The sequence below is a fragment of the Orbicella faveolata genome, unplaced genomic scaffold (assembly GCF_042242905.1).
Source record: "Orbicella faveolata isolate gen_17 unplaced genomic scaffold, um_ofav_v1 contig_12, whole genome shotgun sequence".
Lineage (NCBI taxonomy): Eukaryota > Metazoa > Cnidaria > Anthozoa > Scleractinia > Merulinidae > Orbicella > Orbicella faveolata.
Window position 1 is genome coordinate 5,233,146 of NW_028301539.1, and position 18,517 is coordinate 5,251,662.

The window sequence follows — 18,517 nt, forward strand, 5'->3', positions numbered from 1 at the left end:
TTAAGAGTATTTCACAACAATAGTTTGTGCAATATTTGGGGGGCAAACAGAGTGAATTATGGGCAATTGGAAAATAGAGAATGACCCCTTTGAACAGCCCCCGCGGCTGCCCCTGAACCGCCCCTGCGGGGTCTGGTAATCTCGTTACCAGCCCTGTAGTGGACAAAGCCGAAGGCGAGACTTGAAACACCAAACAACAGCAGACACAACAACCTTCAAGGAACTTCAAAGACTAACAAAAGGCGCCCACGGAAGGACTGTGGGGATTTTATCAACACAGAATGAACTATCAAGCTGCCCTATGTTACTTTCTCCTACTTTTGTGTCCACCAAGTCATCAAAGAACGCCAACACTGACCCGAAGATTTCACGATGGCGACAAACAAGTGTTGATTTTCGACAAACTTTTTCCCACTGACGTTGTCCGCTCGTACTATGACCTTGTGACTACGGGAAGCGTTCCGGGAAACATTTCTTCGTGGTTTTATACGTACAGTGATTATTATCAGGACATTGGCACTCTTAATACATCGAGTAATTCACCGTGGATTGCACCTGTAAATCCTCAGTTTTTCTCCAACACTGCGTTGTGGAAGATCAGCCGAAAAGTTGTAGAAAAATTGTCAGGTGGCAAAGAATATTTTCCATACGATGTTTCTTTCTCAATGCATCGGAGACTGGATTTTATTACTGCTACTAGTAAAGGTAAGGGGGAAAAATACTTAAGCTTATGTACAGTCGCTGTATTTTTTTTTCTTGTTATAAATTCATGTTATTTATGAATTACAAGCTTATTTTAGAATTATGAATTATTTCCGTAAACTATTAAACTAGCAAAATGAAGCTTAATGTTTCGTTCTCAGCCGTTTAGTAATAACAAATTGTTTCCATTACGGTTTTGTGAAGTATAAATCAAAAGGATAATTTTACCGATTTTTTATGTAAATATTTTTTCCTTGCAAATGACATCTAAAACCTTCATTTTGTTTAACAATTAGTGACAATAATTGACTCTAAATTATTTTCACACCAGCTGGGTGAGAATGTTTTTGGAATGTTCCAGTTGCCATGATCACATGTAAGATTTTTTTGTCAACTTATAACTATAGTGGAGATTTTTATTATTTGTTTTAATACGAACTTATAAACATAGAACTAGTCCTGAAGTGCCGTTCAAGAATCGTTTTCTTGATCTGTTCCCTTTGTTATCCTCAGGCCTGCTTGCTTGAAATACACCTGTTACCTGTTTCACCATGTTAAATTGTGGAGGCTTCGCAGCCAATTGAGTTCACACTCTCTGACTTCACACCGAAATGTTGGCTGAGTTCACCCCCAACATTCATCGTAATAATTACTTGTGCTCATGCTCGAAGAGCAAGATAAACAAAAGGTTTGACTCACATGTGAAGCAATAGCTTAAGTTGGAGGTGTCTGATAGACTTTGTACAGAGTATTACGGTTGATGTTAAACTTCCACAAAGTTACACTCAGCTAGAGTTAGGGAACAAACTCGGTCAAACTCTCGAAAAATGTGGTGCAAACTTGGACAGTACAAACTTGACTTGGAGCAAAACCTCCTGCTACGATTTCTCCCTGGGGATATGTCGTAAAATATTGACGGATTGCATGGAATCTTCGCCTCCTGGGCAGTAATTAGACATTCAGGAAGATTGTCTGTTATGAAGAAAAATGCAAATCAAGGGACATGCCCAAGAGAAAATCGTAAACGTAAGATTAATTCATCCTTTTTACAAGCCTGCAGGAGATTGTGAAAACCTCAGATTGTAAACTCCTGATGTATTCTGTAGTTGGTTTTAGTCCAGCTGTTTCGTCTTAGGTTGGTGGGTAAAACTGAAGAATCATTTTTAAATGGATACCTTGTGGGCTCAATAATAGACCATTTTACAGTTGTCTGCTCAGTGACCTGGCCTTTGAATGACAGCAAGGCTGGAGGTGACCTTGTTTTGATACAGACCTCACTGTTTTTGTTGTGTAAATAAAGTTGTTCTAATGCTAACTAGGTGCATTTACATGACAATAGTAGACAGGTCTTTATCAAAGCAAGGTCACCTCCAGCCTCGCTGCCATTCAAAGGCCAGGTCGCCAAGTAGACAACCGTAAAATGGTCTATTATTACTAGCCGTTGTTCAGGAAAGGAGCCTGTGGCCCCCCCCCCCCCCCCCCCCTCCTCTTCTCAGGAGGATGCTTGGGCACCAGACCTAAGAGAACAGCAGAAATTGAGCCTAGATACCCTGTTGCTAGCCAAAATATATACCTTTTATGATATTTGGGTTATTGACCAAGCACGAGGTCAAGATGGCTGGATATTGGCCAATATATATATATATTTTTTTGCTTGTTTATGGATCAAGACAGAGTCAAGGTCCATAAACTCGCAAAAAAGAACAAGGCCAATATCCAACCATCTTAACCAATCAAGCTTGGTCAATAAAGGATTTATTGTATGGGTTTATAGGATCATTAGAAGGTAGTCCATTGAGAAGAGCATTCTACAATTCCACACAAGAGCATGATGTAACTGTGATTGAGTGATACGGAGTACTGTGTTTTAAATCTCTGCGTGTTATTTCACTAGTCAATTGCATATGGTTAAATGAAAAATGCAACAATGTTGTAATTTCAATTAAATATTTCCCAGAAATCGCAAAAATTGGTACCTAGGAAGAAAAACCAGTCTTTTATATGATTATGGTAAAAATCTATTTATTTCCCGCAAAGTAAAAAACCACCAATTTGCCAAAATAAACTCCCGCAAAAATTTAGTGTCACATGGTATTGCCCACTTACAGAGTTAGCCATATAATAAACTGTGTTATATCCTACTTCAGACAAGAACTAAAAAGTCATTATGCACCCTGCACAATGTAGCTAACCTGCAGCTAAGACATCATGTAATGGAGGTCAATTATCTGTTTGAACCAATTTTTGAGCAGAAAGATCATGGTACTTCTAGACTACATCCCCACATTCTTGCTACTCCTTAGTCTCCACTGTCAATTTTACATTTTACTGATAGGAGACAAATTCTTTTCTTTGTTTTCTTAAATAAACAGTTGCTAATATACATGTCACATTTCACTGTTAGGGCACTGGACTTCAAATCCAGAGCTCGCTGGTTGAAGTCTTACTTTGAACACTTAGCTAGAGTTGTTTCTCGATAGACCATGGTTCAACTCCTCGATCATGCTGTCTTGTAAATAGCCAACTAGTCTGCATACCGCCAGTTGGGATTTTTAAGCCTATTATGTTTAGTTGATATATTTGTTTCTTTCAGTTTAAGTGGCATGCCCGTGAACTGGCTAGATGTAGCTTAGTGCATATTTGACCACTATAAATGACAACATTTGAATTCATTTTTTTTATTTTTTTTTTTTTTTATTATGTTATTTATTTATTTATTTTTTTGTACAGGGAATGATGTAGATAAAGATGAACTTGTAATCAGAATATCTCTGAACAAGGACTTCAAGAGAAATGATTATGGAGAGGCTATATTTTACAAAGACAATGGAGAAATTCTTGCAGCTGTATATCCTAAGATGGGACGGATGGTCGTGTGGAATGCCACAGTTCCTTTCATATTCAAGCCCCCTGCAATGTCCTATGTGCAAGCTCAGTTTGATATTCTTGTAAGAATCACAACATCAAAAGAGAAAGCAGAGCAAGCAATTTCAGAAACAAAGGTACACTTCTGTCAATGGGATTAAATAAAATGGCCTTAAATAGTCCAATGTCACTGGCTTTGTTAGTCTTTAGATCTGTTAGTAAAGACATTTAAACTACAGTTTTGTAAACCCTAAACCCTAAAAGGTATGACAAGCACCCCCATCCTTTTTTATATGGGAGTTCCCCCCCCCCCCCCCCTTAGAACTTATTTATCTCCCCTCTCTTCCACCTTCTCATGGTTGTTCCTCTATGATATCATATCCCTCAAGCTTCAGGGCCTATTGTACTCTTGAAAATAGAAAGATACTGATTACCACATCACAAGCTAGTTTACAAAATTAATATTATCATCCCATGATTATTAATTTTTGAGACTTTTTCCCCTCTTTATTCCAACAGAAGTTAATTGAGAAATCAGAAAAGCAGGATGCCTCAGGTTTCGCCCTCTCAGACGAGGGAGATATCCCACTTCTGGACTTCAGTAAATATGAGACAAGAAGGTTCCATGACAGCCAGGGTCGAGAGATTGCAGTGTTTGATGGTTTGGTTGATAAGTCAGATCTTGACGCTCTGCGACTCTTCTTGTTACACTATAACAGTGTGTTTGCTTATCAGCCTTTTGATGGTGTAGATGAAGAACACGACAATGTGTCTTGGATTGCTATGCTGAAGGTGAATAAGTTTGGGTAATAAAATGGTGACAAGTGAAATTAAGAAATAATTTCATGCGCGTTTTGTGAAAATTCTAATAATTTCCTGCCCCTTTACTGAGGCGAGGAAAATCATTTTAATTCTGGCAAAACGCAAGTGAAATTACTTCTTAATTTCACTTGAATGTGAAAATTATGATAAATTAACATTGAAATTTCACACCAGAATTTAAGAGTAATTTGTCACCCATGATATAATGCCTTATTAAGTTGTTTCTATTTTTCACAAACAAAATCAGTTTTTATGAGTAAACATGTGCAGTTCTTTGAAAATTTACCATCAAGTTTGCAGTGAGCTGCCAGCAAACCCAATGTTTGTTATTCCAGAAACATTACTCCCCCTCCCCCTGATGGATGGTATACTAGAAATTCTCTTGGTAAGGGGCGCTTGAGGATCCCTGGAAATCCAGCCAGGAATGAGTGCTTGGTAAAAAAAAAAAAACAAATCAGCATAACCTAAGAATTCTTTAAAACTTGGAAACTCTCTTTGTGTTTGTGATTGTGCAAGAGCTCAATTGGGCAAATTCAATAAAAACCACAAAAAGTTTTAAAACTCTTCTTTGTGACTCTAGCTGTACTGGTGAATAGAAAATAATGATTTTATTTATGTCAATTGATGCACTACAGAGGTGGATCTAGGGGGAGGGTACAGGAGGTATGCACCCCACCCTCCTGAGATGAAGCCTTCTTCTTTGTATTCACTTTTAAAATTTGTTTACCTCACCAGTCAGTTATGCCATTCCTGAGTGGTGCACCCCTCCTAGGAGGAATCCTGAATCCGCCCCTGCACCATGATGCAAACAACTCGGCAGATTTGTACTGAAACTAAGAGTTTTAAAGCGTAACATTCTCTATTTGATGAGACTGACCAGTTGTCTCCTATCATAGGTAAAGGACTTTGTAAGAAGTCGCCTGTGGAAGCTTGTGAAGCAGTTGGCGACTTTTCTCAGTGGCCTTAATGAGTGGTATCCATACGATGTGTCCATGAACATCATCAGAAACTCGCATTATCCCAGGATTCATGAAGATTGTGAACCCAGTGAGGTATTACTTTTGATTACTTTCCTTTAAGTATTGTGATTTCAAGGCGCATCAAAGGCTTTTTATGAGTACTGTTTAAGTTCTATGGAGGTTGGAAATTTCCGTCTTCAAAGCCCCGTCTTTAATAAGATCCAACGTAGGTTTTGGCGGGATACGGGATGCGGGATGAGAGATGTAATGGCGGGATGCGGGATAAAAATACCTCAGCTGAAGCATGATTTTCTCATTTTGACAGTCGGGATGCGGGATAAAAGCAGATAATCACTTGTTACGGACGTCACGCGGAAAACTACAACTTTAACCAAGGGGAGCCGGGATGAACATTCAGAGTAGGGTGGGATGTGGGATTAGGACAGAATTAAAAAAGCCAAATGTTGGACCCTCTCCAATACCCACCTATCCCCACTTCCACCCTGCCCCCTTTCCTGCTTTCACAAGGTTCCGTCATCTTATAGTTTATGTTTTGCATAGCTAAAAAACTTTCTTTTTTCAGCATGAATACACGTTTCTGATGTACCTCACGCCAGATTGGGAGGCAAATAACTATGGGGAAACAGCATTTTTTGAGGAAGTTTTATCCAAACATGGCACCCCTTTTCCCGCGGGGAAACAACAATATGAGTGGATTGCCTCTGTGCGCCCGCACTACGGACGAATTGTGATATTCAGAGGTATCATTCCACACTCGGCCAGGCCACCAAGCCCCGGGTTCAGTGGGGCACGGTACACGTTCGCTTGTAAGGTGTGTGCAACCTCGTTCCCAGGGTCCTCACTCTACCTCGAGAGGACCATGGAAACGAGGGTTTCGTAACCTTATGAAAGCCAGGCAATTAAATTTTAGATTCATCGAACATTTTAGGTTGTTGTGAGACTTGTTCACCCGTTTGCTGTCTAGCTCTGTGTGTTATTAGTTTCATGGCATCCTTGTGGAAATGTTTTTAACGAAATTTCCATATTTGAAGTTTGGTGTGTTAGACTTGCCCCACGTTGATGTGCAGTAGCCGAATTCGGAAAGCGAAAAATGTCTGCGGCGTTTAAAACCCGAGTTAGTGCGAATCCACCTGTGACGGCGAATGACTTTAGAAAAGTCTGATGCTGAAGCAGAAGTTTTAAGAACAGAATAAAAACAGCAATCATCAAAAGGAAGCGACGTTGGAGGGAGAAAGAAGTTTCCAAAAAAGGCAGCTTAAAATATTAGTAAAAATTTAAACTAACATTTCATCTGAAAGACATTTTAACAGACTGTAGAAGTGAACTTCTTTTATATAAGAACTGCAAAGCTTGTGGAATCAATGGTGTGAAAAAATTCAAAGTAATAGAGAGTTTCTTTTCGGAGTTCAACACAAAGAGGCACTTGCGATTAAAAAAAGAATTGGAACAATCCTTAAATATTTAAGCGTTGAATAAATTCCCCTCCAATTCTTGGTTTGTGCTTGATCTTCAGGAGTTAGCCCTAAAATCTCGTTTCAAAACCAAGTTCGTTTATACGCCCAACAGGTTGCCCGCACTTATCACCTGGCAATCTCCAAGGCTTTACGAGAAACACTTGAATATCTGGAGAGCGCGGAAGAAGATGAAGCAGCCTATGAAGTATATAACGTGTTACTTGGCGATGAAAGCGATAAGTCTGCCCTAACGACAGAGTTTATTGAAGAAAAGCTGGAACACTATCGACAGAAACGGGAGGAGGTGTTTGGACGAATGAAGAGTTCTGCCGTAGAACAGCTAACAGTCCCTAAGAGTTCCGTTAAGGATGAACTTTAAATGTGAAGGACCGGTAGTAATACGGTTAACAGTTTCTGATGTCGCAAGAAACTGTTGACCGTATTACTTCTCCTTACGTAGACGGGTTTTCAATGAAAGACCACGAAATGTCACAAAAATATTACTTCTGTCAATGGCCAATCGCAATGTACCAAAACGAACCAATCAGAATTCGATTCAAGTACACGTGACCGTCGCCATGCGCGGGAAAACGCACGTGACCAAGTTTGATTTTGTACCTGATTAGTTGAGTAAATGGCGAGTTTTTAAACCAGTCATAGAAAGGCATTGCTGAAAACTTTCAACATTCAAGGAGACCATTGAAAACCACACAAGAATTTAATAATAATTGTTTTATTGAAAACACCCCCAAAATGTAGAAAACGAAAATAAAATTTAAATCAAAACGTTCCAAAGATTACGTGTACACTTATCACATTCGTAGAGCATGGTAAAATTGCTCATTTACCAAGATGACTAGGCCAGTGAAAACTCTTGAATTACATTATCCAATGATCCCGTGTTTAATAAAGATTAATACTGCACAGGAAGAAATGCCATCTTATTCACTAAAAAGCCAACCATTATGTCAATATTAGAAAAGCTGTATTGCAAAAAATATATATTTATTAGTGTACTTGTTATTGTAATATTATTTATGAGTAAGTTAACCAGTAAGTAGTTTTTAAACCCGTAAGTAGTTATTAAATCCGTAATTAAATATTTAAAATGGTACGTGTTCGTTGTGATTTTTATCATTTCGTTTCCTTATGATGATATTTTATATTTTTTTTCTTTACATTTATATCAAAACATTACCGCAAATTTATTTATAGTTCTTGGCTGAAAACTAAACATCAAAAATATGTCAGATATTATATCATTATGATGCAGTTTCTATTTATTTCGTTTTCGGACAACTGTTTTATCCTTGAATGGTTATAAATATCGGTATAACTCTTCACAAAATACTGCTGCTCTTAGCATTACTGCACAATTTGTCAGTTCTATTTGGAGCTGGTTTCTTCTGTCGGTTCATGAGCGACATCAGTCCTCTCCAAACTCCTGAGAAAGTTGTTGACTTTTTCTTGAAGAGTACAGTCCATGCCTTCAGCATGAAGTCCCAAGGGGCTTACACAGCCCGAAGGACATTTACCCTCGTCAATTTGAGGTCCTTTCTCTACTCCATGTGACACACTCAGTTTAGGAAGGTCGGTTCCCATGGTTGCAAGAGCGCGTGACGTACTTCCGGTATTGTCACGTGACAATTGGAGCGGTATGACTTCCTCTTGGTGAACTCTGAGCTGATGCTGCATCTTTGATGGACACGATATTTTCCTGATCGGTCTGGGAGGGGACGACGAAAGAGACTGTGGGTGATGTTGAGATAATTTTCTTCTGTGGAACAAAGGGCTTGCCACACGATTGATGGATTCACCCGAGAGCTTTCTCAACGGAACATTTCCACCAGGGTTTGCAGGCACGATGTTAATCATTTCAGTTGATCTCGCCTTGGAACGGTTCAAAGGGGCCTGACTGTTAACTTGCAAGGAGCTTTGGCTGTACGTCTTACGCAAACGGGGACTAAGTTCTTTCATTGTCGGCGGATCGGTAACGGAAATCTTACGACGAGGCACCGACAATGTCGCCGAAGACGAAGAGTGGTCGGATGAGTTGGACGGCTGCTTTGTGAGTGGTCGTTTAAGGGCAGCTTTGTTGCCTGGGGAAAGTTTTCTCGTCCAAGCACTTTCGTCCTGGTTGCTAGTCTTTCTTTCTGACAGGTTCTCGTTGAAGCTGCTGGATTCTACAACGAAAAGAAAGCGTGTTTAGTTAGATCATGCGCAGAACGAAGACTAAAGGAGCGTGTTTTCTAACAGCTGATCACAAAGTCAGTTATTTGTTCAAATTATCAATTCCATTACTGATCCTGAAGCATTTTGCTTATTGGTTATGAGAAGTTGCGGGGGGGGGGGGGGGGTCAATGTAATATTCCTTTAAGTTACTTGACGACTTTTTATATTCTTATTTCCTATAGTGTTTGAAATGTTCGATATTACAAAGAGAAAATATATGTCAATTACTCTTGAAATTAATGAGTTGAGTTTCCATTTAGACAGTTTTTGAAAACTGAGCTTTTTCCTTCATTTCTACGATTAGGCCTGCCTTCCACACTAACCCGTCACGAAAACGGAGCTTTTCGAAAACGCTCTTCAAACAACCAGCGCCGGCTTTTCGTTTTCGTATGGGTGGAAAACATTGGAGCTTTTCGAAAACGATGGTGTCACGATAATCATGTGATTTTCCTGACCTAGTTTTCCTCAAGCACCAATCCAAAATGACCGGTGAATTCTGCGTTTTTTAAATTTCTCCGACGTGGTGTGGACGGAAAACATTTGGTGCGTTTTCAGAGTGAAATTTCTGTTTTCAAACTCCTCCGGCGTTAGTGTAGGCGGGGCCTTAGATAACTGTTTTCTTGCACACCAGCATAAGGTGAAAATATTTTATTACATTACTTATTTACTTCGAGTGTCCGCGTTTTATGATACAAGAGTTTAAGCTATCGGAAAACCGTCAAGAGTTATTTCGAAACTGTATATTCTACCTTGCATTGCTTGCAAAATTCAGAAAATAAGCCCTTGCCGGCGGCGCTCATTTTTGCTTAAAACATGTTTTTGTTGAGACTGGGTTAGCTGTTGGGAGGGATACATGGCTGGGATTGGTTCAATAGAAAAGGAATTTTGCCTCGGTAAACTTGATTTGTAGGGCATATAATGATATTCTAAGTAAGACTATCTAAAGAACGATATAAACAACAAGGAAATCTTTGAAGTGTATCTGGCGTAACTGATCAAAACAACGTAAAAGACCAAAACAGACTCTACCCCTTACAGTAGGGGGCTTAATCAACATCAAAAAGCCTTATTTCCCCTTGGTCTCACAAAAAATATTTTACAAAATTATATATTACGTAATAGAGTCAGTGGCCTGACTATCTCAAATGACTAGAGGGTTAAAAGGGCAGGCAGACAGGACTACAGATCTATTAATACAAGTTAATCATGATGACAAATAATCATGCTTTTCTTAAAGCACACAATTCTATTACAAACCCATTGACTTCAAAGGCGCTTGTAATCAAAAAGCATTTCTGAGTCCTAAATTTGAAGGTTTATTTTCGAAGAAAGGGGCTTTATACATTCGGGAGGTCTCATTTGAACATTTATGGTACTTTCTTTGAAATTTGATAATGTTGTGGACTTTTTAACGATCTGAACCTCGACTAAGCATTGTGTTCTTAGACAAGCCATCTCGACGAACTGATCTCTCACTGAGGTAGGGAGGGAAAAGTGAAAAACATAGCCAAAATGTCAAAAATAACTTGTGCATAACCGAAACACATCATACACTCGAAATACCCCTGTCAAAGCTATGAAATTAATAGAAACAAATTACCACTATAAGCGTCAGTAATTGCCTGTATTAACGATCATTTGACAAGAATTCTTTTGTTCCTTGTTCCTCATGCATTGCCATTTTCTGCTCTCAAATTACAAGTGTTGTTTTCAGAACCGGTCAACCATCGCATCGGAGCGTACCTCAGCTTGTTTTTCAGTCAAGATTTTACAAAAAAGCAAGAGCCACTCATTGTAAACCATATCGACATAAAGTTGCGAATGCTACCGGGGAATTGTTTGGGATTCATTAACTCTGACCTGCACAGATTTTATAGATTGGCCATCGAACCGAAAAGGAATTTTATTTCTCTTTAAGGACATTCATGGAAAGAGCCTGGGAACTAGCTCCTTGCAGAATCTTTTAGAAATTTTCTCCCCTTTTTCTGATGACTTTTTTCGGTTTTAACATTTGGCGATATAGACGGCATTGTTTCAGCTCTGTTGTTTATATTTAGTTGAGTGTTCTTATGGAGGTCAATATCATTTGCCGATGATGCAGTGGTTTTTTAAATTGATGTTTATTTACAATGCAAATCATTGTTATGGACTGTTATGTTGATATTGACATTTTTAAAAACTGCGTCAAAGGTCGTTTTTGCGGTTTTTATAAACCTATTGGAAAACGGAACTAAGAAACTTAACTTTTTCGCTAGTCAATATTGACTTTAAATTGTCTAGACTGAGGAACATTTTCTTCTGAATAAAAGTATTACACTGCCCTTTCCGCTCCTTCTATTTAACATCAATAACAGGTCAATACGCCATGTATCGGAGCTACCCGATTTGATATCTCGTAAGCTACTCGTTCAGTGAGCTTAAGTCGACATATTTTTACTATACCTGAAGTATTTTCATAATTTTTGATTGAAGCTCATGGCCCTGGGAAAAGTGCCACTCGATAAATCACTTATCGACCGACTCGTCGAGCTGTGCGGAAGTTTGTGGCTCACGATAACTTGTTTTCAAGGGTCCTGCGGTATTTGGTTATTAAGTTATTTACAGCTAAACCAAATCTTCCTGCCCGACCTAAAACTCAGTAAATAAGTACTTACTATCGTCGGACTAACATCGCGCAGTGCCAGTTTTACACACTTGAATTGCAGCTGTCCAATCAACTATAGCTATTTCAATACTTCCTTGAAAATATTTACCAACTGTTGGCTTCTAGTTACTACTTGAAGGCATCGGCATAAAAGGATTACTAATGCGAGAATATTGATATGTTATTAAAAACTAAACACAAAACAGTTAGGCTAACCTTCCAAGGCGATGTGCTCTAAAGTCGAATCTTCTAGGTCTTCAAACAAGCTTCTTTCCACGGCATCTACCAGTTGACCCCCTGAATTTTCATCGCGCAAAGGGACTTTAGAAGTCCCTGTATGTAGCGTCGCTGATCTTTTTGTCTCGGGGTTAATATCCAGTGCATTGTCTGGAAAATGCGAAATCTTTGAAAGTTGCGGTGAGCGAATTGTAACATGTTCTCTGAGCGTATGGTGTAATCCTTTCACTTCATGTTGCAGTCGGTAAAGGGTTTTCTGCCGAGCTCTTTCCAAGGAATTCAAAGACGTTTGTAGAATTCTATCTTCTCTTTCGTTTAGCCAGCGGACATTGTTGCTTCCTTGAGTGAGATTCAACTCGCGAAAGCTTACTTTTCCATGAGTGGCAATTTTCATGCTTTCCATGTTGCGCGAACTCTAACCCTAACCTAATGGCAGGGGAAAGCTTATCGATGTGTATTTATCGCTCCATCTATTTCAACCTGTCGCTCTAATGCGCAATTTAACATGTTAATCTTTAATGGTCCGCGCGCGGATTGAAATTTTTAAGTGTTCTTTTTGTCTCGACATCCAAAATGCTGTATTTGCATGAAGCGAGCTGGAACACAATTGAAGTGAAAGGCCACAGTGATCGTGTGCGCCCGAGGGACTAATTACTTTAGATGCTTTTTTCTTGTAAACAATAAACTCGCTTTCACCTGTTGTGTTTTAATCAGTTGAAAACGTTAATAGTTTACGTCACAATTCCAAAGTGACCAAGCGAATTCTTTTCTTCCTTTATCCGGTTGCGCAAAAGCTTTTGTAGTGGACTATAGGAGGTGCAACAATTAAATATCGAACTGCGATCAGTGAAGGTCAGAATTAAAAATGCATTATTTAGGACACGGCTGGTAGGTGCCTTAACTTCTGCCGTCGCTTTTAAATATTGAGGAATAAACCAAGTTTCTGTATTCTGATATTCTCATAAAAATAAGTAAAAAGTAAGGCATTTTGTTCCTGAATCAGCAAAGAGGGAACCTGCAGCTCCACACGAGCTTTGAGTGAACGGAATGGCGTGTTCTGATCTTTATCGGAGTACAAAACAAAGAGGAAATTGCTGTAGGAGGTTTCATTCTTTTCTGTTCAGAAATCGGTATATTAAATTAATGCAAGCAATAAGACTTAACAGACATTTTTCAAAACAATTCTCTTCATTTCTCGCGCGAAAATTTGACCTCTTCAGGAACAAAATACGCGAGAGGTTTGGAAGTCTTTTAAGTTATGAGCAAGAATCAGTGTTCTAAATGCTTAACAATATTCATACTGGCTATTTGTCAGGACGGAACTTGGGAAATATTGCCCATATTAAAGATCTTTGCCCGGTGTGCTAGGACTTCAAAGTGTTTCTAACCTGATTAATGGCTTAGTAAACGATAACAAAGATACAAAAATTGAGGTTAAAATCTTTGGCTCCAGGCCTTATATCACACTTAATTTATGCATGCCTCTTGGATTTTTACATTGTTCACCATTCTTTATCATTCATTTTAATCTCTCCGAAGATTGTAGCCAGCTGCAGACAAACGCTAAGTTCAATATTTTTATAAACATTTTAGAGTTACCAGAACTGTTGTACAACTCAAAAGAAAAGAAAAGAGCATAGCCTTGCTCTTTTATTATTGCTGGTTGTTAATGACTATGACGAAGCATTTTTTAGAATTTAATGTGTTTTATGACAACCCCCGTTTTCCTGCACGTGCGAAAGTATTCTGCTAAGCTGTTTTCTGAGTATAGTTATAACAAAAGCAAATATCGGGCTTTTATCCAAGTACTACCGTTTTCAACTACTTAATTTCTCATTTTATCACGTGATGTCACACCTAAAAAGCTAAATGCATTGCATAAAAAACTTGTAATGTATTTTATTGTTTAAACCCAAAGCATTAATTTAAACCGCGCCTGAAGAATCCTCTGGTCTTGCGAACACTCCTAAGGCTCTGTCCACACACGCCGGAGAAATTTGAAAACGGAGGTTTCACTCTGAAAACGCATCAAATGTTTTCCGCCATACTACGCCTGAGGAATTTGAAAACGCAACAACCAGCGGTCATTTTGGATTTGTGTTTGAGGAAACTTGGTCAGGGAAATCACATGATTATAGTATTCTGACGTCATTGTTTTCGAAAAACTCCGTTTTCAAAATGTTTTCCGTCCACACCAAAACGCAAAGCCGGCGTTTTCAAAATTCCTCCGGTTTGAAGAGCGTTTTCAAAATGCTTCGTTTTCGCAACGGATTAGCGTGGACGGTAGGCCTAACCGTAGAAATAAAGCTGCGTTTTCAAATTTCTTCGGCGAAGTGTGGACCTAAACCACGCGATCTTGTCACTGCGCCTCGATCCCATGCCACGGGAAACTGGGTACTAATTCTTTGAAAAATTGAGATTACGCGACGTGACAAGAATAACTTAAAATTATTTAATAGCATTTTATAGCTTTTATCTTATTTGATGTTACTCTGCATGTCAAGGAGTTGGCTGTACATTATAATGCTTGTATTTGTGAAGAGGAATTTTTAACAAGCTCAACTGGGAAGCTTTTGTTTAAGTCATCAGTTCGTAAACTTAATCATCTTTCTCCTTAATTCTTTTATAAGAATCTGAAAAATTTGTCATCACAGTTTTAAATGAAACTCTGTCTTTGGATAAAAGCGACTTAGTTTTTCATAGTGTCTGTCAAATTGTTCAAATAAAGTTCCGTAACATTATTAACCGCACATTTCCAAGCCCTGCATTTCTACGTAAGAGCTGAGGCAATTTTGTTTCAACCAATGAAAAAACGGTATTCTGTTGACCACTTAAGCCTTTACAAATCGTATTACAGTACGGTAATTATTGTTACTTCTCTCTTTCGGCGTGTTTTGTATGCAGATTTGTTCACACGCAATGTTTGAAGAAGTATACAATCACCGTAGTCGAGAATGGCACTGAATCATAAAGTGCAATTCTTTGTCTTTGACTGTAAAGTGAATTGCACTTTGGACAAAAGCTGCAATTACCTAACTCTTTTATCATCGATAGATTTTTGTTTTTTTCTCAGTGAAGGTGTGAATTATTTGCCGTGTACGTGAGTCAGTTGCTATTTACTTTGCCGTCTCTGCTTCACGCCAGCCAAGTTTTGCGTTTTTGCTTTCAAGACGTCACTGATAGACAGACAAAACTGCTCGTCAGATTCTTTGTTTGACTTTATCCTCTCGCCTTCCAAATACCCTTGTCATTGGCCGGAAGGTCGCCTTTTGAGAGTTTGAATAGCTGCTAAGTTGAAAAGAACAGCTCTTCTGTGAACTGGAACAAAGAAAGACTAATTCCTTGGTTTACTTTGAAGTTAATGCAAAAATGGCCGTGATGTTGAAAGAGCTTGTCTAGCTACAGACCTCATGATAACTAAAACTGGACTGCATTTCGCAAACTTTTCAAGAAAATGCGAGCTTCACTTTGGCAAAGTTAATGTCAAGTGGAACTTTTTACAAGAGTGGATTTTTTTACCGGATCAGTCACGCCAATACACAAAACCAAACAAATGCCAAGTTTGTTGAAGTTTTCAATGCTAGTTCGGATTACTGAACCTTCATGCATTCCTCCTTGATAAGCTACAGCGGCCTTCACTGCAACAGTTCTTTCAGAACTCAACTTGCAATGGAGCTAAATTCTACTAACTACGTACAAATTGGCGACGAGAAAAAACGCTCGAACGATGCGCGGAAAGAGATTGAAACTAATTCAGCAAACGTACTGACGAGACCATCTTTATCCGAAACAAAGAACGAACGAACAGGATTCGGAAGCATTGAACATCTCGCTCTTCCAACAGTTTTTGAGGGGAAAATCACAAAGGAAGGAAAAGTCTCTAAGCATGAGAAGTTATCAGCTATAGGTAAGATGTTTTATTGGTCTTTATTAGCATTTAGTCCTGAAATAAGCGCTTCCTGAACCCTTTTGAAAGGCCAACCAATGTTTGCATAAAATTCGTGTTGCCGACACCGTGAAAAGTGAGCTCATGGAAACATATCCATCGAGACTTTCTACCTTAGTTACAACAATTTATAGTCTTAGAGTGCAGTTTTCAATTGAATGTCGAAAGTAATCAAGCAATTACTTGGTTTTGGTTTTGGTTTTGGTTTTGGTTTAGAGCGGTTTTCAACTGCGTGTCGTAAAACCAAAACCAAACCAATTACTTACCAATTAGACTACTCAACCAATCTGAAATCGTAGTAAAACCAAAACCAAAACCAAAACCAAAGTAATTGCCTGATTACTTTCAACACTCAACTGAAACCGCTTTAACTGGTTTGGTTTTGGTTTTACGACACTCAATTGAAAACCGCTCTATGCTGCAGATTGAAACCTAATTCGAACGACTTTAAAAGTTTTCCAAATACGTTTAACGTCCGAATGACCCTAACAATATTTATGTATTCGATGATAAACGAACCCTATTCAATGAGCTTAAACCACTTTTGCGCTAATGACCTTAATTGATTATAATTTCTTGTGTATAATTAAGTTCCTTGTTTGTTATGCTTCTGAAAACCCGAGAGAGGTAATTGAACTTTATTCGTTACTTTAGCATCAGACTTTCTAGCATATTCTAGTGTTGATTCTACGCTAGTCTTGCAATCTTTTTTTTTTTTCATAATTATTCAACCAGACTATTGTTCTCCGTTCGTTAAGTCTTTGTAAGCCTTAAACCAACTCATTTGTCAAAGTTGCCTTATTTGAATGAAACAAGGAGATGAAAAATTGAGGAATGATTTATAAAGAAGATGGGTAAGGTTTGGTTGTAAAAACGGTTATACAAATAATCCCCACGTTTGAAGTGAAATTTCCGTTCCAGGAAAGAGGATTTAGTTACTGCGACATTGTGTAATACTTATAATCCTAAGCGTGGATTAGACGAGGACGTGACGCAAGTCTGAAACATATTTTTGGTTTATAAAGCACTTAATTGCTCTAGTAAATATCATCTACATTTTACTTTCAGCTGATCTGCGGAGGTCTGGGTCAAATAAAGACGTCAGAGGCGTGGATCCTCGGCCACTGTCCCCATTCCTCTCTCGATTAATACCTCAGAAGAGTGTGGATGACAACGCAATATATGAGCAATCACTGCGGTCAGGAGTGCGCAGAATCCAGCGTAACTTCTCGAGTCCACTCCCCACTGGAGATCAGAAGTCAAGCCCCCTGAACATCAGAGGACGAGCTCTGTCGGATTCTCCCGCGGAAGCTCTGGTTAGCCCTATTATCCCACGGAGACATTTCGCGTCAGGAAACTGCCACACCCTAAATCAATCCCAGGGAGGTATATCACGGGTGAAATCGTGTCCAGTTATGAAAGCCGATTCAGATGAGCCACTCGCCAAGTTTTCACTTCCTTTGACTCTTTCACCGCTCTCCAAGTCTCCTTCCACTGACGCATGCTCAACAGTAAAACCCGCTGAACAATCGGACAGATTGCCGCGGATTGATCACACACACAGTCCAATGTTGGTGCAACCAGTGCGCACGCGTAAAACACCAAACGAGTGTGTGCGAGAGTTGTTTAACGTGAGTCCCATAATGGATCAATCTGGTAATCCCTTAAACCAAGCTGATGATAGCAACCTACAGTGCAAAGTCACAGATAAAGTAGAATACTACTTATACAGTATGTCCGTTGAGGATGAAAAAGATTAGTTATCGAGTAAAATCACAGACGTTTTTCGAGTTTCAATTTAGGAAAATCCAATTTAGGGGCCATTTTGATACAGCTTCTCAAATTGTCTTTGAGGTATGTGAAGGCTTGACTGCGTCAAAGACGTAAAAACATCTTTGCTTCTGCTTTGCTCTTTTGTGGGCACCTTTTTCTTATCCCAAGATTATTTGTCGCTTTATTTAATTGCTTGGTCGTTGTTGCATGATATAAGATAAACAACCCGCCAAGAGCCAGTTGTAGCTTTGTTTCTGATTATGATATATAATGATTTGTCGTCTAAAAAGGCGCGAGTCAAACTCTTATCCCATATCCTTTTGGCTGATTGTTCTTGTTTCAGCTTTATATATACACTGCAAACGCTCGGCATTTGTGCTACCGGATTGCTCATAATCCAAATACCAAATGAGTACTTGCTCAATAGCGACTATTACTTTAACATGCCAGTGTCTGTGTCAAATACGAAAATAACCAAATGTACCTCGGCGCGCAAGGCTGCTGAATGAATATTCACATTAGAGTGGTCCATTGGAGTCGAGCAGTCTTGGAGTCGTAATTGTCAGTGTTTTCAACACACAGAGTGCGTTATATGAAACTGAGTGGTACATGACGATTTTGGTGACAAAAAAATTAGCCCCATGCAAAAGTAGTTGTAAAAGTTACCAATAACTACTAGGCCGGGGTAGATGGGAGGGGAGAGAGAGTAAAACTGCAAGTAACCAACACTCTGGTCGAGGATAGTGCATGACATATATGCGCGCAAATCGCGCGCATGCTCACATGGTTGGCGATATGAGGAAAGCCTGCGAGCGGGCTCACGTGGCGAGGTGGCGAGAGGGAATGAGCCCGTATAAGACCG

The 18,517-nt window shown here is 39.1% G+C and overlaps 3 protein-coding genes across 3 annotated transcripts; 2 read left to right on the forward strand and 1 right to left on the reverse strand.

Annotated features, from left to right (window-relative positions):
• Positions 1-173: 173 nt before the first annotated feature.
• On the forward strand, positions 174-7,937 carry LOC110063763 (uncharacterized). Its single transcript, XM_089282200.1, has 6 exons — positions 174-705; positions 3,433-3,704; positions 4,087-4,359; positions 5,286-5,441; positions 5,932-6,180; positions 6,936-7,937. The coding sequence occupies exons 1-6, from the start codon at positions 282-284 to the stop codon at positions 7,200-7,202; spliced, it is 1,641 nt and encodes a 546-aa protein (XP_089138326.1). The 5' UTR covers positions 174-281; the 3' UTR covers positions 7,203-7,937.
• LOC149116254 (uncharacterized) lies at positions 7,541-12,523 on the reverse strand. Its single transcript, XM_089282201.1, has 2 exons — positions 11,916-12,523; positions 7,541-9,006 (listed from the first exon to the last, which is right to left on the reverse strand). Exons 1-2 carry the CDS (start codon positions 12,337-12,339, stop codon positions 8,210-8,212), a joined length of 1,221 nt encoding a protein of 406 aa, XP_089138327.1. The 5' UTR covers positions 12,340-12,523; the 3' UTR covers positions 7,541-8,209.
• Positions 12,524-14,867: 2,344 nt separating this feature from the next.
• On the forward strand, positions 14,868-17,968 carry LOC110063767 (uncharacterized). The gene is made up of 2 exons (XM_020770762.2): positions 14,868-15,843; positions 16,951-17,968. The coding sequence occupies exons 1-2, from the start codon at positions 15,540-15,542 to the stop codon at positions 17,640-17,642; spliced, it is 996 nt and encodes a 331-aa protein (XP_020626421.1). The 5' UTR covers positions 14,868-15,539; the 3' UTR covers positions 17,643-17,968.
• Positions 17,969-18,517: the final 549 nt, after the last annotated feature.